At 58.3% G+C, this 20,126-nt stretch overlaps 1 protein-coding gene across 7 annotated transcripts; it reads left to right on the top strand.

The window, feature by feature from the left end:
• The first annotated feature begins 2,671 nt into the window (after positions 1-2,671).
• Positions 2,672-19,876, top strand: Ppp1r12c (protein phosphatase 1 regulatory subunit 12C). Of its 7 annotated transcripts, none has more exons than XM_047528740.1 (22): positions 2,672-3,030; positions 6,424-6,554; positions 6,632-6,750; positions 12,448-12,607; positions 14,532-14,691; positions 14,782-14,856; positions 15,689-15,762; positions 15,834-15,961; positions 16,084-16,157; positions 16,373-16,531; positions 16,602-16,669; positions 17,221-17,301; positions 17,490-17,580; positions 17,694-17,777; positions 17,859-17,925; positions 18,049-18,131; positions 18,214-18,254; positions 18,346-18,436; positions 18,550-18,654; positions 18,912-18,962; positions 19,108-19,158; positions 19,233-19,876. In XM_047528740.1, exons 1-22 carry the CDS (start codon positions 2,710-2,712, stop codon positions 19,317-19,319), a joined length of 2,301 nt encoding a protein of 766 aa, XP_047384696.1. In that variant the 5' UTR covers positions 2,672-2,709; the 3' UTR covers positions 19,320-19,876. The 7 variants fall into 7 exon arrangements, with proteins under 7 accessions (XP_047384696.1, XP_047384694.1, XP_047384695.1 ...); XM_047528738.1 differs by having other exon boundaries at positions 18,046-18,131; XM_047528739.1 differs by having other exon boundaries at positions 17,856-17,925.
• The last annotated feature ends 250 nt before the right edge of the window (positions 19,877-20,126 follow it).

Raw genomic sequence — 20,126 nt, 5'->3', positions numbered from 1 at the left:
TCTTGTTGGGCTGAGTTGGAGACCCAGATTAGTGTGTCACAGGCAGGCCAGCCCTAGATGTCCCTGACAGTATAATTCTCTCTTAAATTTAATCTGTTCCTTGGTGCAAATAACTCTGCTTAGGAGAGTTTTTAAATGACATCATAGTCTCCCCTCTGCTGAGCCTCACAGGAGTCGGCTCGTTACTTCTGTGTTCTCAGCGCATCCCCTTATCCAACCATCTTTATTATACAGACTAGTGTTTGTTTTTCTGCCATCACAGGGGAAGAGGGAACAGTTTCTTCTTATCTTTCTGAGATTATTTTTGCTAGCTGTCAGGGGTGTCTTGCGGTTCTGAGGTTAAGCACCCAAATTCCACTGTTAGCGTTGAGAGAAAACAGCAGTCCTGAGAAGTGCGAAGACATCAGCTCCAGAAAGGGAAGGGCGGAGTTGGGCACACTGACCACACCTGTGATCCCAGTGGCTCGAGAGGCTGAGGCAGGACAATGGCAAGTCCAAGGCCACCTCTGAAAATTATCCAGACTAAGCAACTTAGCAAGATCTTGTCTCAAAATAAAAAACAAAACAAAACAAAAAACAAGGGCTGGGGAATGTAGCTCAGGGGTTAAGAGGCCCTGGGTTCAATCCCTGGCTACAAAAAAAAAGAAGGGAGATTTATTCAGTGGGACATGAGGGTGAGGGTGACGGTGCACGCTGACATCATCTGCCCACCGCAAATTCACGTGCACCATCTCTCCAGCTGCAGGAAGCAGAGACAGGGACTAGCCACAAGTCACAGAGCTAGGAAGCAGGTAGAGAGAAGATTCGAACCCAGGATAGTCAAATCCAGAGCTGGAATTTGTAACCTTTGTGGTAGAATAGGATTTTAGAAACAGAAGTTGAAGCAGTTGATTACTAACAGAGCTTATGGTGAGAGTTTGTCCCACAGGTCACTGGGCGGGTTGGCCATATGCCCCAAATCGTCTTTTCTGCACATAAGTAGTCAGAGTCACAAAAAGACATATTTACATGAATCCTTGCAAATACAATCACAGCACTCATAACACATAAATAGTTACAACATATCACAGTTATGCAGTGCCACAGAAACGCACACAGCTGCGCCGCACAATATGATGATTTACTTCTTGCTAACCTGAGGGAAGGAAGTTGGGATGTGTAAAGTGCTGGGTTCCTGGACTACTTCTCTAGATCCAGGGGACTGTCTCTTTGTATCTATGGCCTGCCAGCCCCAGGCCTCACGGCATCAGTAGCTTCTCTGCATAAAGCCAAAGGATTTCAGAGTGGGTATGCTGCTCCAGTGTCCCTTGGGAAAAAGTTTATTGCCTCTGAACAGATTTTGGTAGCTTTTTTGTGTTCCTGTCTCAGGGTCCACATTCTTCCAAGTTTGGGTTTGAGTGTGGGATACTTAATGAGAAGGTATGCTTCTCTCCTCGGTGTACTATTAAGACCACTGGCCTAGCGGTGTGCAGTGAGTGGCCTGCGGCCTGTAAATCCAGACCGGGGAGGCTGAGTCCGTAGAATCACAAGTTTGAGACCAGCCCCAGCAATTCAGTAAGACTCTGTTTCAAAATTAAAAAAAAAAAAAAAAAAAAAAATCAAAAAGGGCTGCTGATGTAGCTCAATAGTTTGGTGTCCCTGGGTTTACTTCCCAAGTACCAAAACCAAAACAAAACAAAAATCCACTGACTTTCCAAACCCACTGCATCAGCTCGTCCTGGACTACAAATCCCAGCGTGCTACTAGAGTGCGTGAGCTGGGACTACACGCCCCCAATACTCCGTGGCTCCAGAGCCCTGGTGAGGTCGCTGACCTAGTGAGCTCTGGTCCTCAGTGCATAGTGTGGGGACTGGGGACTTCTGGGGGCGTGATGCTGACCACTACATTTCCCAGCGTCGTCTCCCCGCCCAGCCCCGACACAGCCCAGTGCCCTGACTTTTGCACCTCCAACCTACCCCGTGGCAAACTGGGTGCTTTGCCTTTAATGTCTGGACTGAAGACTCAATTTCCCCTGGCGCCCTAGCGTTTCCCACGGCCTAGGGCGTTCATTCATTCATTCCTTTTCCCTCGCGCGCCGTCAGCTCAGTCCTAGGCCCTGAGAAGAAATACTACACACGCAAGACAAAATCCCCTGCCCTCATGGAGCTTATTTCTAGTTGCAGGAGGAAGATTTAAAAAGCTACATAGTTTATGGAAAGTTGATAACGTGCAGGTTAATGCTAGTCCTGCCTTTGGGACGCCGCCCTCTCCCGCTCTCCAGCACTCCTTTCCCAGCAGGCCCGGGGTTGGGGGAGGGGGAGGGCCGAGCTTCGTCCTTTTATAGGGCGCACTACGCTTCCCAGGATGCCCCGGGGCCCCCTTCGGCCTGTAGAGCCCGCCTCCGCAGTCCCCGCGGCACGCCTTCGCCCAGGCCGATTCCGTGCGACGCCTCGGAGCTGCAGACCCCGCCGTGCCTCGGGAACAGAGACAGCAGCGTCTTGCGCCAAGGACTCCTTTTCCCAGCGACCCCGCGGCCTGCCGCTGCCCCGCCCCTTCCGTCGGGCGCTTGGCTTCCCCGCGCGCTTGGGTCGGCATCATGACGTCAGCGCGCCGGGCCGTCCCAGGCGGCGCGCGGCTAGCGGCAGTTCCCGGCGGCCCCCGGGGCGGGCGGCGGCGGCTGTTCGGCGCAGGGCGCTCGCTCGCTCGCTCGCGGGGCGGGCGGGCGGCGCGATGTCGGGGGAGGACGGCCCGGCGGCGGGCCCGGGGGCGGCGGCGGCGGCAGCCCGCGAGCGGCGGCAGGAGCAGCTGCGGCAGTGGGGGGCGCGGGCGGGTTCCGAGCCGGGTCCCGCGGAGCGGCGCGCCCGCACTGTCCGCTTCGAGCGCGCCGCCGAGTTCCTGGCGGCCTGCGCGGGCGGAGACCTGGACGAGGCGCGCCTGATGCTGCGCGCGGCGGACCCCGGCCCGGGCGCCGAGCCCGACCCCGCCGCTCCGCCGCCCGCCCGCGCCGTGCTGGACTCCACCAACGCCGACGGCATCAGCGCCCTGCACCAGGTCAGCGCCGCGCTGGCGTCCTCTCTCCCCGGCCCCGAGCCACCGCGCAGGCACCCCCGGCACTGGCCCTGGGCTTTGCAGTCCTGTGCCGACCCGTCTTCCGGCGCCCTTTGCCGGCCTGCCTCGAGCTTCCTTGTCCCTGTGCTGAGCCGCTCTCGCTGGCCTGGCCCCTGACACCTTGCGCGGCGCTCTCCAGGATGTGAGCCATCTCTGACAGCTCAGTCACATCGGTCCGCTCATTGCCCTCTCCCCGACCCCGCGCGCCCTTCACTCGTCTCGTCGGTGCCACCTCTGCCGTCTACTGCCGCCATCTCTTTCCTGTGTGCCACTTAATTTTACAGCTCTGCTTGCTTCCATGCCTACGCTGGCCCAGTTTCCCTTTGCAGGCAGGTCCTACTTCCACGGAGCTGCATCCTTCTCTGTCGTGGGCCTGTTTCCTTCCGCAGCTTCTGGCCTGGGCCACCTCCTTGGCTAGGTTCAGATCCCTTAGTGCCACTTTCAGCTTTCATCTCCTGCCATACTCTTCTTTCCTTTGACCTGTCCTCTATTGCTGCCCTAGGATGATCTATTTCGGCCAATGCCTTCTAAGCCCTGTCCCACCTTGTTCCCTGAAGCAGGTGCTTCCCTTGTTGGGTCACCTCCCACTGTCTTCTGTACCCTGGTACTCAGTTGTTTCTCTCTTCGTTCTTCTCTTTCCTTCCACCCGGGCCTTCTGTTAGGGGTGTTTGTCCTCTCCATTCCCCCCGTTTCCTGGACAACCTCAAAGCACCAGACTTCTGGCTTTGGGCTACTTCTCTATTCTCTTGGTAATTTTGCTCAGACACCCTTCCCCTCTGTGGATTTGGGTCACCTCTCTTTTTTCATTTGGTCAACTACCCCCTCTGATGGCTGTAACCCCAGTGTCAAGTTACCTCCTGAAAGGTTCTAGAGCTTCCCCCTGCACGACCCCTTATCTCTTCAAGACACCCTGCTTGCTGCCTCATGTGATCCTGTATCCCAGGGCCATTGCCACCTTATGTTCCCAGGGCTCTCCGGTTCTGAATGCTTTTATCTATGCCCACTCCCATTGGTGCCACCAGGAGCAGGACTGGCCACAGAAAAGCCCCCATCCCCAGACCTTCTTCCTTCAGCACCCATCTCCTGGCAAGCATCTTCCTCCTCTGGGGGCAGAGTCCATCTCCTGGAGCCCCCTGCCTTTTCTCCTTGCTGAACCCCTGTAGTTTAGTTACTGATGAAAGCAGACGGGACCTGGAAAGAGCAGTGTGGCTGGGGTGGAGTGCAGGGTGCAGAAGGCGAGGATGCTCAGTCAGGCCTTTTTAGATTCCCAGGAAGAGGAAGACCAGTCGGTCAGGCCTGAGTTCTGATCTCTGCCCCTTGAGTTTCCTTGCCTCTGGAATGGGAGGTAGTCAGTCACTCCGTAGTAGGGTTAGGGTTAGGGGTAGGTCATGTGCGGATAGTTCCCTTTTCAGGGCCTGGTTGTTGTAGGTGTGCCCTGGGGAGATGCTACCCCTTCCATGCCTATGGAAGCCCCAGTGCAGTCTGGGACATTTTCCTTCTCCAGAGTAGGTTCCCTGCCCTGGGTCCAAGTCCTTTAGCAGCCCAGGAGAAAGATTCAGGCATTGGAGTGTCCTTTCCTTCTCCATCATCCATGCCCTGGATTCTCTTGTAGCTTTCCTACCAGGGACTCCTGAGCCCCTTTCCTTGGCATCCCCAGAGGCCCCAGACCACTTCCTTCACTTGGAATTCCCTCTGTCCTTTCCCACCAGGTGGCCTCTTAGACAAGAATCTCTTCCCACTGTGAGCCCTTCATAAACCTGCCCTCCAGGACTGTGAAGGATTGGGGTGGTCTGAGGAGATGGGAAGTTATGCCTCAGCTTGTATGGCCAATAAGTGAGAGCTGCGGTTTGATCAGGCCTTGTGTAGGGTGACCAGCTTACTGGAACTGACCTGGTGTTGGCACTATAAGTCTCAGACGCAGGAGAACCCTTGGTACCAAGTAGGGATGATCAGCCACCCTATTTGGTAACTCCAGAGTTTGAGCTAGTTTCTCCACCTGGGCTGAATCCTCCCTTAGCTGGGTCCCAAGCACCCACTGCCTGGCCAGGTGTGTTCCCTGAGTGCTCAAGCTTCAGCCCATACCTCAGTGTTGGCAAGACCAGTCCATTCCTCCCCCCTCCCTTAAACTGCCTTGTGCAGTAATGGGTCTGGAGTAGTAGGAACTGGGAACCAGGATTCTTAGGTCTGAACTGGGAAAGACTGGGTGCCTGGACCCCTGGGTCTGAGGGAGGCAGACTGGGGCCTGAACTCCTGAGTCAGATGGAGGAGGAGCTGGGCCTGATTCCTAGGTCCCTGGTGCCCAGGCCTCAGGCATCTTTCACATGGATGCCTGTGCCTGGCCAGGTCCTTGAAAGGGAAAGGCCCATCTCTCTCCTTGCCCCCCTCTCCCATCGTCATGACAACCGGGTGGAAATAAACGGAGCCCAGAGTTCATCCCGTTCCCAGGGCACATGTGGCCCCCCTCTCGCGGCCTGAGTTTCCATGACTTCATGCTCTTGGCCCTCATAGCTGCCTCCCCCTTCTCCAGATGGGTAGCTTTGGAGAAGAGGGAGTTGGAGGGTTAACTTATTCTGGGGACCCAGGACTCCCTTTCCTTCAAACCCAGTTTGGGTCCCAGTGCCCACCAGCATCCACATGGACCCCAGCCTAACTCCCTCTTCTGGCCCTCTGTGCTGTGTTGACTTGGGTAAGGACTCAGGGCTGGAGGATCAGAAAGGATGGTCCAAGTGAACCCTGGGCCTTGCACAGTAGGCCTTTGGCTGCTGAAAGGCAATACGCTTGGGCCCTAGGCACAAGGGACATACTTGCTCCTTTTGGGAATCTTGCCTTGGAACCTGGCTGTCGTGGGGATGTGGTGACTTTACCAGCCTTGCAGTCCTGGGCTCCCTCAAGGGCAGTTCCTGGAGGGTCTGCTGCCGGGTGTTCTCCAGCCCTGCTCCTTGAAAGTGCCTGGCTGAGTCTGAGGGAGGAGGGGCTGGGGCCTCATCCCTTAGAACATGGGAAGCCCTGTCTTGCTGCCATTGTCTGTCAGTGCCATTCAGGAGTCCCACATGGAATGAGATGTCCTGGTCTTCTGGGTCCTGTTCAGGCTGCTGAAGTCCTCTTGTCTGGACACCTAGCTGGCCTAATCATGGGGTAGCCAGGGACGTCTTAAACAGCTGGGTGACCAGAGGAGCCCCAGGGCCTGTGCAAGTGGGCATCAGGGCCTTTTTTCTCCACTGTCGCTCTCACTGGACCCCTGGGTCTGCTTAGTGGTCCTTTTCAGGAGTCCTGCCTTGCTGGGTCTTCGTGGCTAAACAAGGGAGGCCCAGCTAATGGGTCTGTCCCCACCCTCAGGCCTGCATTGATGAGAACCTGGAGGTGGTGCGCTTCCTGGTGGAGCAGGGTGCCACTGTGAACCAGGCGGACAATGAGGGCTGGACACCCCTGCATGTGGCTGCCTCCTGTGGGTACCTGGACATCGCCAGGTGAGGCAGGGGGCAGGCAGGCCTTGGACTGGGTGGTGGGCCCAGACCTGGCAGCCCTGACCTTCCTCTGCCCCCAGGTACCTCCTGAGCCACGGGGCCAACATCGCCGCTGTCAACAGTGATGGTGACCTGCCCCTGGACCTGGCCGAGTCAGATGCCATGGAGGGGCTGCTGAAGGCGGAGATCGCCCACCGAGGTGGGCCTCTGTGTTGTGTGCAGGGAATCAGGCTGCCTGGGCCAGGGCCCAGTCCATGTGCCAGGCTTCTCTGACGTTTCTGTGCCTCCATTTCCTCTTTGTGAGTGGTGGGACTTTAGGGAGGCGAGTGCCTGGGGAGCCCCAGGGGCTTCGGTGCACAGAAGAGCACGCCCTCTTGTTGGCCGCATGGTGAGCCGCTGGTCTCAGGAGGTGGTATGTCTTCTGAGGGGAGTGGAGGCCTGCAGGGGACTTTGGGGGCTGGTCTCCCCTGAGTTCTTCCAGTGGGGTGCAAGAGCCTCTTCAGTCTGTGGTTGTGCTTGTGTCTCTAGGGAGGTGGTGTCCTGCTTAGAGTAGGTTCTTTGGGGCTACATGAGGGCTAGAGTACCTGTGGTCCAGGGCTGGCTGGTGTAAACTGGGTGGCCACAGCTCTCCAGTGCAGGGCTAGAAGCAAAGACTTCTGGAAGCCTGTTGGGTGGGGAATGCTGAGCAGCCCATTGGGACCAGTGGGAGCAGGGAACACCTGTGGGATGTCCCTGGAGGAGCCCTGGTTGCAAGTGTGACTTCTGCAGCCTGACTGTGGGTCAGTCCAGTGCCATGGTGCCCAGCTGTTTGACTCCAGTGTTCCTGAAGCTCAGGTTCCTTAATTCATAAGGCAGGGATGATGCACCTGCCACCTTGTCAGGGCCCATTGTGGGTGCAGTGCTGCATGCAGGTCTGGAGGGCCATTGAGGAGGTAAGGGGAGGCTGGTGAGGAGCAGAGGCTGGAGGTGGTGCCAGATTGTGTCTCTTCCGCCTTGCACGTCCCTGTCCTGGTGGAGAGGCCTATGGGTTGGGTGCTGGCATGCCAAGCACATGGGATGGAGAGCCATGGGAGGTCGGGAGCCAGCCTGGGACCTCAGTGGGGGAGGGCATAAGATGGGCTGCAGAGCTGGGCTTTCCCCTCCTGTCTCCATGCTTTATTTTGGAAAAACTTCACTGAAAAACTTGAGACTCAGAAGTTGCACCAGTAGTATGGCGAATGCGTGCATAACCTCTGCTGAGTCCACTGTTTTAAAAGCAGCTTTTCAAGATATAATTCACATACCCTACGATCCACCCATTTGAAATGCACAATTCAGTGGTTTTTAGTACATTCAGAGTTGTGCAATCAGTACCAAGAGAGAAACCCCACAGCCCTGGGCCTCAGCCCCCGCCCATCCCCCAGCCCTAGGCAGCCACTAGCCTGGTTTCCGACTGGGTTTGCAGCTCCCAGGCATTCCCAGGTGGGGATCATCCGGAGTTGGTGGATCTGGCTAATGGTTGCGTGCTTGCGCTACCCTGCTCTTGTACATAGAGAAGTAAACGTGTTTTTCCCTTTTTCCCTCCCTTTCTCCCATTTCTGAGCCCATTTGAGACTGTTGAAGATTTAACTCTTGGTCCCTGATACTTAGCTGGCATCTCCTACCACAGGGACAGCCGCTGCACACTCTCACGCTGCAGGTCCTCACCTGGAGTCCCCAGAACCGGGGCAGGGGCACCAACTGTCCAACATCCTGAGTTATCTGAAGAAATGACAGGAATTGTAGCTGACACCAGCTTCTCAGAGGGGCCCACACTGTGCTTCTGTGGGGCAAAGCAAAGGCTGAGGACGGCTCTGTGGTCGGGGGATGTCGCTTGTCTGGTTAGCCAGGAACAGAGGACAGTGGCACTACTCAAAAGACCTTCAGCTACATGACTGGGGTGGGTTGCTGCCTGAAGACCACAGCCCCCGGGTTTCAACCTCTGCTGACGGTTGCCAGGCCTGCATTGTAGCCTGCACCCCAGCTGCAAGAGGATGCGGCTTTTGCCCCACCTGCTGGCCCTGTGCGCCCAGGAGATGGAAAATCCCTGGGGGCTGGGCATCCAGACAGCTGCCTTCTGGTGTGTCCCTGGGAGCTAACCCCTTCCTTGTCCCCTCTCTGGGACTGCTGTGCATTTGTGGGGGTGGGGGTCAAACAGCAGGGGCCTAGGCTGACTTAACTCAGAGGCCCCTGGTCCAGGGGCTGGAGAGCCGAGGCAGGCAGGGTGCTCTCCAGGTACCAGATGCACTCCACCGTGGTGCAGGCCAGAAAGGGTGCGCGCACCATGTTCACAGCACCATCACAAGTGACCTGGTGATGGATGGATAAACATACACATCACGGGAACTCCGACACATGCTACAGCATGGGTGAGACCTGAGGACAGCAAGTGAAATGAGCCCATGACAGACGAGCACTGTTTTCCGCTACATGGCTAACCTCGAACAGTACAACTAGAAATGCACCCCTGTCAGCCAGGCATGCTGGCCACACCTATAATCCTGGCAACTCAGGAGGTTGAGGCCTGAGATCCTAAGAGCAGCCTCAGCAACTTAGCAAGGCCCCAGGTAACTTGGTGAGACCTTGTCTCAAAAAGTAAAAAGGGCTGGGGATGCTCAGTAGTTAAGCACCCCTGGATTCAATCCCTGGTACAAAAAAGTATATGTATATATGTATACACACATACATACATACATACATGTGTACACACACCCTCAGAGAAGTCAGAGATGGACAGACTGTAATCCCAGTGTCTGGGGAGGCTGAGGCAGCTGATCACAAGTTTAAGGCCACCCTCTGCAAGACCCTATCTCAAAAAATTAAAATATTTCAAACGTCGTTACAGTTGTTGGCAGTCCCCAGAGGTCCGAGCCTGCATCCAAGAATGGATGAATGGGTGATCTGAGCAGGGGACAGGGGGAACGGACAGGACGGTAGACAGTCAGGGCTTCTTGCCTGTCTTGACCGGTCCACCAGCTGCTGCCCAGCAGGACAGCCAGGGCCATGTGAGAACAGGCATGAGTGGCTGTGTGCCGCTGAGGGTTTGTCTACACAAGGTCGCTTTCTGGAAGTGGGTTGGAGTTGCCAGGGCTGGGTGAGGGAGTCTGGGGAGTTGTGAGTGGGCTCAGGGCTTCTGTCTGGGGTGACCAGAACACTCAGGAGCTGGGTAGTGGCGGTGGTTGCACAACGAGGTGGATATCCCCAGTGCCACAGGATTGTGCCCTTTCAAGTAGGGGAAGCTGTACATTTTGTCTTGTTTATTTTGCCACCACCATGAAAAGTGAAAAACACAAAGGCACTAGTGCCCACAGACCAGTTTTCCAACCCCTAACTAAGAGGCCTTGCCACCAGTATCTCTGCAGTAGGTTGAGAGTGCAGGGCACACACATGCACGTGTGCTGGTGGCCAAACAGGAAGTGAACTCCGCCTTCCCCTCCTTGCATGAGACATTCAGCCACAATGGGCGGCCCCACTGAGGAAGTGGCGGGAGTGGGAGGGGGTGTCCAGTTGCCCTAGTGTTCCCCTGAACTCTCTGGGCACAGAGGTGGCACTAACCAGGAGACAGCCAGGAGGCCCAACTGTGACCCCCTTGGAGCTGAGACCAGAGAGCCTGGGTGCCTGCCGCCAACAGCACCAAAGTGCAGTGCTACCTGGGTGGATTTGGTCTCCGGTAGGACCAGGACACAGTTTTCAGGATTGCATGTTTTGGACCCATTTATTGCTTTATGGCAGAAGTCTGCACTGTATGTAGTCAGGGCACCAGCAACAGCATGTGTTCACGGTGGCAGACTGCGCCAGAGTGGGTGGTGTGGGAGTGGGAGGGGCGCAGGGGTCTCAAGTTGCTCTGTAATATTCATACTTTTGGCACTGGGGTTTGAACTCAGTGGTGCTTAAGCACTGGGCAACATCCCCAGCCCCCACCCCTTTTTTTTGAGTTGGTCTTGTCTCAGGGCCTTGCTAGGTTGCTGAGGCTGGCCTTGGACTTGTGATCGCCTGCCGCAGCCTTGTCACTGGGATTACAGGAGTGCACCACCATGCCCCACTGTGATACTTACCTTTTAAGCTGGAAGTGGTACATGAGGATTCTTTGCCATTGTCAACCAGGGGAAATGCAATGTGAGCCACAAATAGACACAAAATTTTAAGTTGGTGCATTTTGAACAATAAAAAGAAAGAGGAATGCCAGGCATGGTGGCACACACCTGTAACCCCAGGACTTTAGAAGGCCAAGGCAGGAAGATTGCAGATTCAAGGCTAGCTGGGCAACTTAGTGAGAGCCTATCTCAAAATATAAAAAGGATTGGGATGTAGTGTAGTGACAGACTGCCCCTGGGTTCAGTCCGAAGTACTGCAAATAAATAAAAATTAATCTTAATAATTTATCTTATTTAGGGCCAGGGATGTACTTAGTGGTGTACTGCTTGCCTAGCATTGCATGATATCCTAGGTTCCATCCCCTGCATCAGAAATAAGTAAACCAGGCAAGGTGGCCATGCCTGTGATCCCAGACGCTTGGGAGGTTGAGGTCCAAGGATTGCAAGTTCAAAGCCAGCCTCAGCAATTTAGTGAGACCCTGCCTCAAAATAATAGAGTCTGGCACAGTGGCACACTCCTGTAATCCAAGTATATCAGGAGGCTGAGGCAGAAGGATCATGAGTTCAAAGCCAGCCTTAGCAATTTAGGCCCTAAAGCAACATGGTGAGACCCTGTCTCTAAATAAAAATATAAAAAAGGGATGGGGATTCGGCTGAGTGGTTAAGTGCCTCTGGGTTCAATCCCCAGTACCTAAATAAATGATTAGTTCAGTATTCCCAAAATATTGTTACAACATGCAAGCAATTTTTAAAAAAATTATGACCTGGGTGCAGTGGTGCACGCCTGTAATCCCAGTGGCTTGGGAGGCTGAGGCAGGATGATTGAGAGTTCAAAGGCAGCCTCAGCAAAAGCAAGGCACTAGGCAACTCAGACTCTGTCTCTAAACAAAATACAAAACAGGGCTGGGGAGGTGGCTCAGTGGTGGAGTGCCCCTGAGTTCAACCCCCTACAACAACAACAACAACAAAACAAAACAAACCAACAATAACCAAAAACAAACAAACAAACAAACAACCCTTCATGCATCACTTTACCTTCTTTTTCTCATACGTCAAAATCCAGCAGGCATCTTACATTTCCAGCACATCTCCATTTAAACTAGCTGCATTTCAAGGGCTCAGTACGTACTGAGCTGTGGGCTTTGTTTAGGACAGTCAGCTGTGTGCAGCACCTTGGTAACTTAGATATTTCACAACTGAAAGGGGAGAGGGCTGGGAGGTGGCTCAGTGGTAGGCTCGCGGGCGTGAGGCCCTGGGTTCCACCCCAGCACCACACAGAAGACACACAGTAGGCCGCAATAGCCCTCCCGGGGAAGAGACACACTCCCTAGAAAGGACCTGTTCGCCTCCCTTCTCCGGAGGCTCTTGAGACCGCGCACGGTGGGCCAGCCTGCAGCCCCGAGAGCCTGCCCACTGCGCAGCGCAGCCAGCCTTGCAGGTTTCCGGCCTCGGGAGCCGGGTGCTGTAGAGGCAGCAGGCTGCCTGCCGTGCGGTGCGGAGCGGAGCTGCCTGCTTCACTACCGGTGGGCGGTGCAGTTGTGGGTGGTGAGCACGTGGGGGGGACGTGGTGCCGGTCGGGGGTGGGGGCGCGCCAAGGCTGGGTTTGCTCAAGGGGCGGCGGCGGTGTTGGGGTGGGGGCTTGTATCGCGGAAAGCGGAGGCGGATCTCATTGGCCAGGCCCTCAACTGCGCCCCTGGACCCCTGGGGGCACAGGTCGGGTCGCAGGACCTGCGGCCGCCGAGTGCCACCACGCGGAGTCCCACCCGTTACCCGTTCTGCTCCAGGTGTGGATGTGGAGGCAGCCAAGCGGGCCGAAGAGGAGTTGCTGCTGCATGACACCAGGTGCTGGCTGAATGGGGGCGCCATGCCCGAGGCCCGGCACCCGCGCACGGGGGCCTCCGCCCTGCACGTGGCCGCCGCCAAGGGCTACATCGAGGTGATGAGGTGAGTGGCGCCACCTCGCCCTGCGGCTCCCGACGCTGCACCCCACGAAGTCCAGCCTGAGCCGCCCCACAAGTTGTGCGGTGTAGTCTTACTTGTCATTCAGTGTAGAACATTTTAAAATTTGTGATCTTTCTTCTTTGATCTGTGGATTTAGAAGGGAGTCCTTAATTTCCAAGTGCATGGAAATCTTTAATTATCATTTCATACTGATCCCCTTTAATTACAATATGGTCAGAAAATGGATTCTGTGCAATTTCAACTTTTAAAATTGGTGGTTTGTATTATACCCAGCGTGTGTTAGCTGGGAAAGAACAGTGGGGTCAGGTGTGGGGTTTGTGCTGGGTTCCTGGGGTGGCCGTGTAAGTGTGTGGTTAGTCCTTTGTTGTCCCAGAAATGCCTCCCCTTATTCTCTCAGGCGTTGTGAGAGGTGTGTTAAAAAGTTTGTCACTACAAGCCAGGCACAGTGGTGCACACCTGAGATCCCACGAGGCTGAGGCAGAAGGATTGCAAATTTGAGGCCAGCCTTGGCAACTCAATCAGACCCTGTCTCAAAATGAAAAGAAAGGACTGAGGTGTGGTGAGGCTTAGTGGTGTAGTGCTTGCCTAGTGTGTGAGGGCCTGGGGTCAGTCCCCAGTGTTGCTAAACAAAACAAATGGCGGAGCTGCAGTCAGCTTGTGTTGGATACCTGATAGGTCCTGGGAGTCCAGTGGTGGGACAGACCTGGGCCCACGTGCTGCTTGCAGCCCCCTGGGGAGACGTGGTCGGCTGCGGCTCTCTGCTCTGGGGCCTTCCCATGCTCTGTAGGATGTTGAGCAGCAGCCTTGGCTTCTGCCCACCAGATGTCAGAAGCACTCCCCCCAGTGTGAGAAGTGACTCTGGACACTGACCCATGTCCTCTGGGGGGCAGCAGCATCCCAGTTGATGGCCGTGGACTTGGAAGTATAGACTAGGGTGACAGGGAAGGTGAGTGTGATGGGAGGGGCCTGTGTGAGATTTGGTGGTCAGGAGGCAGCAGGTGAGAAGGACCGCACCACCCTGTGTGCCCTGCGGGCCCAGCACAGACACCAGGTGGGAGGATAGCCCACGGAGGCTGAAGGTGCAGGGGAGACAGAAGCCCAGGGAGCCCAGGATGGCCTGCTGGGACTAGCGGGCTGGAGCCTTGTAGAAGACAAGTGGCAGGGTCAGCAGGGCCCACGGACCACCTGGTGTCCAGCCACTGGGTGGCATGGGGGCGGCTGTCTGTACCTGCGTTGCTGTGCCCTTTCTCACTGACAGATTCACACTCCAGTCCCCTAAAAATAGGCCCATCCTGCCCAGGAGAATTTGGAGTCTTCCTGGACTCAAAACCCTGCCTGTGGCCCAGTGAGCTGCCGGGCTCGTTCCCCTTCACTGGCAGAGCCAGCTTGACCAGAGTTGCTGGTGTCTCTGACTCTGGCAGGTGCTCGCAGCTGGGGCCTCCTGCAGCCAGGGGACGTGAGCAGCCCTGCCTCCACCCCGAAGTCATGGAGGCCAGAGGCCTCTCCAGCTAGTGCGTGTCGGGCGGCAGCATCACACCACTGAGAGCCGCTGCTCAAGCCGGCATGTCCCAGCACTTGGGTCCTGAGATGGCCCCTGGGGGGTCTCCCCTTCACAGGCTGGGGCTGGCAGGGGGAGCCCCGCACCTGCCTCCCTTGGGGCTGCCCCTAGATCCCATACCAGGTGACCTGAAGAGTCCCCTCTGTGGGCATGAGGAACAGGCTCTAGAGGCCACTTCCTGGGCCAGGGTGGGTGGCCCAGGGTCCCTGTGGGGAGAAGCTTGGGTCAGTGTCTGTTGACCAGTGGATCCAGGAGCGCTGGGATGTGGGCAGAGCTGGTGCCAGGGCCACAGCGCAGCTGGCTCATCAGCCCTTAGCCCAGATGTCCCCTTATGGTCCTTGACCCCAGCTCCCTGGTCCTCAGGCTGCTCCTCCAGGCAGGCTATGACCCAGAGCTCCGGGATGGAGATGGCTGGACTCCTCTGCATGCGGCCGCCCACTGGGGTGTGGAGGACGCTTGCCGCCTGCTGGCCGAGCACGGCGGGGGCATGGACTCGCTGACCCATGCGGTGAGGCCAGTACCCAGGTGGTGGTGGGTGGGTGGGAGGGAGGTGCCTGCCCCTCACTCATCAGCTGTCCCTCTCCTTCCCCCCACCCAGGGGCAGCGTCCCTGTGACCTGGCTGATGAGGAAGTGCTGAGCCTGCTGGAGGAGCTGGCCCGGAAACAGGAGGATGTGAGTCTGGGGGCCAGACTCCCTCCTTTCCCAGCAGCTCTGAGGAGGGGGCTGGGGAAGACCTCCTTATGTCCTGACGCCCTTGGCCCAGGGTGCTCTTCCCACCGGGGGACTCAGTCCCAGCAGAGGGCCATGAGCAGGGCGCAGCTGGGCAGCTGGAGGAGGCGGGTAGTGGCAGGCAGAGGGATGCTCTGGGGGCTGTGTGCCTTGCTCAGGGTGGGCTCTGAGGCCTCTCACCCCTGCTGGTTCCCAGCCAGCCCTGGGCCACTCCTTGCTGGGAAACAGGCTGCCAGATGTCATTGCGCTGGCCTGGGGTGCTGGGGAGCACTCCTGGAGACTCTAGAGCACTCAGCACTTCCCTCTGGGTGAAGGCTCAGAGGTGGGCAGCAGTGGCCTGGGAAGCCCTGTCCTCCAGTCACGGGCCATCCCTGGGGCAATCCCTGAGGAAGGGGCCAGGGCTACCTATCTGTTGCTGGGACAGCAGAGGGGTGGGCAAGTGCCCTGGTGTGGTAAGGACAGGGAGAAGGCTGAGCAGGTGTCCTCGAGAGCCAGAAAGGCCCCTCTTGGGATTCTGGAGGCTAATCCTGGGGTGGGTGCGTGTCAGGTCAGGTGTCAGCACCTGCCTGTGGCAGCTCTGGGCTGCCGGATCAGGGCATCTCCTCTTCCAGGTGCTGCTTGGCCGGGTGTGGGCAACTTGAGTAAGTCACAGATCCACCCCTGCCCAGGAGACAGCCCCTGTGGTTGGCGCTCCCTGCATAGGTGCTGCTGGCACTGGTGGACCACAGCTGTGTGGCCAGTGCCGCCTCCCAGCAGTCCCCTTCCCTCCTTGCAGCTTCGGAACCAAAAGGAGGCCTCCCAGAGCAGAGGCCAAGAGCCTCAGGTGCCCTCCAGCACCAAGCACAGGAGGTAGGCGGAGCAGCCCCAGGGGAGGGCTGCAGGCTCCCCAGGGCTGGCTCCAACACCCCTCCTGCCTGCAGGAGCTCTGTGTGTCGCCTGAGCAGCCGCGAAAAGATCTCCCTCCAGGATCTGTCCAAAGAGCGCAGGCCCGGCGGGGCAGGGGGGCCCCCCATCCGGGACGAGGATGAGGGAGAAGAAGGCCCCACAGGTAGGGCCTGAGGGAGGAGGGCTGGGGTCTGGACCCCTGGGCCTCAGGGAGGAGGGGCTTGGATCTCTGATTCTCAGGCAGCTGGTAAGTTGTGTGCCTCCACCCCTGTTCCCACACCACAGAGCCACCCCCTACAGAACCCAGAACCCTCAATGGAGTGTCCTCCCCACCGCCACCTAGCCCACCAAGCCCCATGGTGAGTGGATGCCTAGAGGTCCTAGGGGCATAAAACCTGTTGGCCTGGGCATGGTGGGCAGGTCAGGACTGTCCACACATCTGGACAACGGAGCCCCTTTGTGTGGCTCCTGCCAGAGCTGGTGGGAGTGGTGACTTGTGGACCTTCTGGGGTTAGCACTTGAAACCTCTGAGCAGAGGGTCTTTCTCTATAACGAGACCACCTTCTTCACCTAGCTGTCCGAAGAGACCCCCTTTTCCAGGTGCTTCGGCCTGCAGAAGACAGGGAGCTCTGGTGCTCTGGGTCCCCCGGAACGGCGGGGAGCTGAGGCAGCCCCTGGGGCCGGGCTGCAGCGGTCAGCCTCGTCCTCTCGACTGGAAGGGACCTCTGCTCAGGTAGGTGGGGTGAGGCTGGCAGGGATCTCCCCAGGAAAATACCCTGTCCTGATCTTTCCCCTCTCTACAGGCCAAGGAGCCTCGTCTTGCCAGAATTCCCCCAACACCCTCACGGAAGGTGCCAGAGCCCTCTACACTGTGAGCTCCGGGGGCCCGGGCGGGTGGATAGCAGGCCTGGGTCCCAGGCCTGGCAGCATCGTCCTGAGCAAGTCCATTTGCTCCCTGGGGTTACTTTTTCTCCTCCCTAACACACTGCCTCGGTTTCCCTTTTGGCAAGTCAAGTACACGCTCAGATAGAACATCAGGTCTGCTGTGATCTGCCCACTTTCCCCTCTCCTGCCCCAGGGCTTTGCTCTGTCCCTCCTCACATCCTCAGGGCTCACTTCCTCCTTCTGTCTCGGGGGTCTCTGTTTGGATGTCACCTCTCCCTGTGGCACCCTGTCATGGTGTCTGCCTCACTTGCATCCCTAGCTCATGCTGGTCCTGTGTCTTTCATCCGAGCGGCATGGTCTTCCTGATGCAGTTGCTCAGCTTCTGCGCTGTTGTCTGTCTGGTGTCCTCTGCTTAGAGTGGAGTGTGGCACAGCCGAGTCGTCTCTTGACTGCGGCACCTCCAGTGTCTGGCGCTAGTGCACGCTTGCGTAGACGTAGCTGAGTGAATGAATTCATGCAGCATCCTCCTCCCTCCAGGAGAGAGCCTGGATCCCCAGGGAAGCCAAGCGTCCCTGCAGCCTCTGCCGGCCCCCCAGCAGACCCCCGGGACCGTCGGAGGTGAAGAGGCTGGGGCGGGATGCCCTGCATGGGGGAATATGCACTGCCCAGGAGTCCAGGGTTCTGGGGGCTCTGCTGGACAGCGTGTCCCAGGCTTGTTGGGAAGTCCTCCTTGTCATACTCCACACAGGTAGAGGGAAGGGGCTAGGCTTCAGGGAATGCTCCCTGAGGTCTGGTCCTTCACGCAGGTCCTACCAGATGCCTGTGCGGGATGAAGAGTCTGAATCCCAGCGGAAAGCCCGCTCCCGCCTCATGCGCCAGTCTCGGAGGTCCACACAGGTGTGGGGGGAGGGTTGTGCTCTAGGCCCCTGGCGCTGAGGGAGGAGGGCTGGGGTCTTAGCCCCTGGGTCTGAGGGAGGAGGCTGGTGCCGACTCTCCCTTCTGCCTGTCAGGGTGTGACTCTGACGGACCTCAAGGAGGCGGAGAAGGCAGCAGGGAGGGCCCCCGAGTCAGAGCAGTCACCCCTGCCAGGCCTGGTGAGCACGGTTGGCCAGGGCGGTGGGTGGCATCGGGTGGTACAGACTCGATCCAACTGACTCCCACCACTTCCCCAGCAGGATCCTGCCCCTTCCCCGAGGCCCCGAGTCCCTGGAGTGGAGAACGCCGAGGGCCCTGCCCAGAGAGGTGAGATCTGCTTCCCTGGTTGCTGGGATCCACCTGAGCTCTCCCACTTGGTCTTCCCGCTTCCTGGGGGTGGAGGCCCAGGGTTCCCCTCCCACTGGGCTGATTCCTGCCCCTCCCCAGCAGAGGCGCCCGACGGGCAGGGCCAGGGACCACGGGCAGCCAGGGAGCACCCAAAGGTCGGCAAGGAGCGGAGGGGCCCTGCGGAGGTGAGGGCGCTCAGGTGGACCTGGGGGCGGGCGGGCGGTGCCCCCCTCCACGTCCGGTTGAACCCCCCTCGCCCTTCCTCAGGGGGAGGAGGCGGAGCCCGCAGACCGCAGCCCCGAGTGCAGGTAGGCGCGGGTGGGCGGGGCGGGCTGGGAAGGGCTGCCGGGGCAGCACCTCGTGACGCCTGCCCCGCCTCCTCCCCGCCCACTGTTCCAGCACTCCGGATGGCGGCCCCTCGGCCCGCAGGCAGCGCACGCAGCGGGACCTCCACCCCGAGCCCGAAGAGCCTGAGGGGGGATTCAGGAAGGTGCAAGATCCCACCCCACACCCCGCCCCTGTTGGGTTGCTCCACGGCTGGAGGCCCACGTCCCGCCCTTTCCTGCCCCTCCCTGACTTTGCCGGCATTCTCCATGCCCCCAGCTGTACGCAGAGCTTCGCAGGGAGAACGAGCGCCTTCGGGAGGCCCTGACTGAGACTACGCTGCGGCTGGCACAGCTCAAGGTGGAGCTGGAGCGGGCCACGCAGGTGAGGGAGCGGAGGCCTGGAGCAGCAGGAGCCAGAGTACTCAGGAAGGCCGCGTCCTCTGGGAGGGGGCCGGGCGCCCAGCCACGGGGCTCCATCTGGACCTAGCGTTTTCGTGACTTGTCATGAACCACAGGGTCCAGGTTTCTGGCTTCTGTCTAACTGAAGGACAGGCAGTTCAGGGCTAGGAGCCTGCACTGTCCTGGACACACAGGCCAGCTCACTTCCTGACCCCTTTGTCTTGTCTCTCTTCTGGCCAGCGGCAGGAACGCTTCGCAGAGAGGCCGGCCCTCCTGGAGCTGGAGAGATTTGTGAGTGGGGGCAGCTGGGATGGGGGCTGCTGTGTCCCCAGCCTTCACTCACGTGGGTCTGGACGGGGCCACACTGAGGTTCTGACCTGCCCTGCCCTGAGTCCTCAGCCACACTTGGCTTCTGACCTTGCCTGCTATGTTCCAGGAGCGCAGGGCCCTGGAGCGGAAGGCAGCGGAGCTGGAGGAGGAGCTGAAGGTGGGTGCTCTGGGGTGCTGTGGGCCGGGTGCAGCCTGCCCAGGGCTGCCTGCTGATTCTCTTCTCTGACCCAGGCCTTGTCTGATCTCCGGGCTGACAACCAGCGGCTCAAGGATGAGAACGCAGCACTGATCCGTGTCATTAGCAAACTGTCCAAGTGACTCGGAGGACTCTCCCCGCACCCGTATTTATACAGCTGCTTCTGCCACACGCACCCTTCCCCGAGTGAACACAAGTGACAGGGCTCCAGGGGAAGTCACTGAGAAGCCATAACTGCCTCTTGGGACCTCAAGACTGGGAGGGAAGCTCAGAGTCCCCAGGAGCCAAGGGGGCCATCTGAAGCTAGGGTGGAGGTGGGAGGCCGAGCCAGGTAGGGGGATGTCCCCAAGGAGGGACTGCGGCCAGAAATGGGACCAGAAAGGAAGCAGGACCAAGAAGTGCAGGGATCAGTAGTCAGGACCAGAGTGGCTATCCCGGTGGTCCCCACCTCACGTGTGATGCCACCCCAACACCCTCCCCTCCCGAGCAGGGATCCAGCAGTGTGCCAAGAGACCCACCGGCCTCCGCCAGGTGGGCCTGTATATAGGGTCCATGTGCAATAAGGAGGGATGTCTTCTATTTTTTGCTGCCCCCTGCCCCCCATTGTCTGGGGAGGGGGAGAAGGTATTTTCAAGATAAAGCACAGGCACCACAAATAAAAGTCGTGACGTTGCCAATGGCTTTGTCCCCAGATGGTGGGACGTTGTCTCCTGCTTCTGTGCTCAGATTGTGCGTGTCTGTGACCAAACCACTGGGCTAGTTGGGCGGCGGGTGCTTCGGGCAGTTAGGTGCTTGCTCATGGAGTGAGGGGGGCACTTCAGAAAGAGTGACCAATTGGAGCAAAGACCCCAGGCCAGGGTAACATGACCACAGGCAAGGTGGGCATGCTCACCTGGCTAAGACCACCGCCCTGAACACAAGCTGAGGGA

This window comes from Sciurus carolinensis, chromosome 16 (genome assembly GCF_902686445.1).
Source record: "Sciurus carolinensis chromosome 16, mSciCar1.2, whole genome shotgun sequence".
Taxonomy (NCBI): domain Eukaryota; kingdom Metazoa; phylum Chordata; class Mammalia; order Rodentia; family Sciuridae; genus Sciurus; species Sciurus carolinensis.
This window is presented reverse-complemented; position numbering and strand designations above follow the sequence as displayed.

Excerpts from the sequence above, each read along its gene's own strand:
- Ppp1r12c (XM_047528736.1), top strand. The coding sequence starts at position 2,710 with ATGTCGGGGGAGGACGGCCCGGCGGCGGGCCCGGGGGCGGCGGCGGCG. Across the intron at positions 3,031-6,423 it reads GCATCAGCGCCCTGCACCAG|GCCTGCATTGATGAGAACCT; the intron begins GTCAGCGCCGCG and ends CCCCACCCTCAG. Across the intron at positions 18,963-19,107 it reads TCCTGGAGCTGGAGAGATTT|GAGCGCAGGGCCCTGGAGCG; the intron begins GTGAGTGGGGGC and ends GCTATGTTCCAG.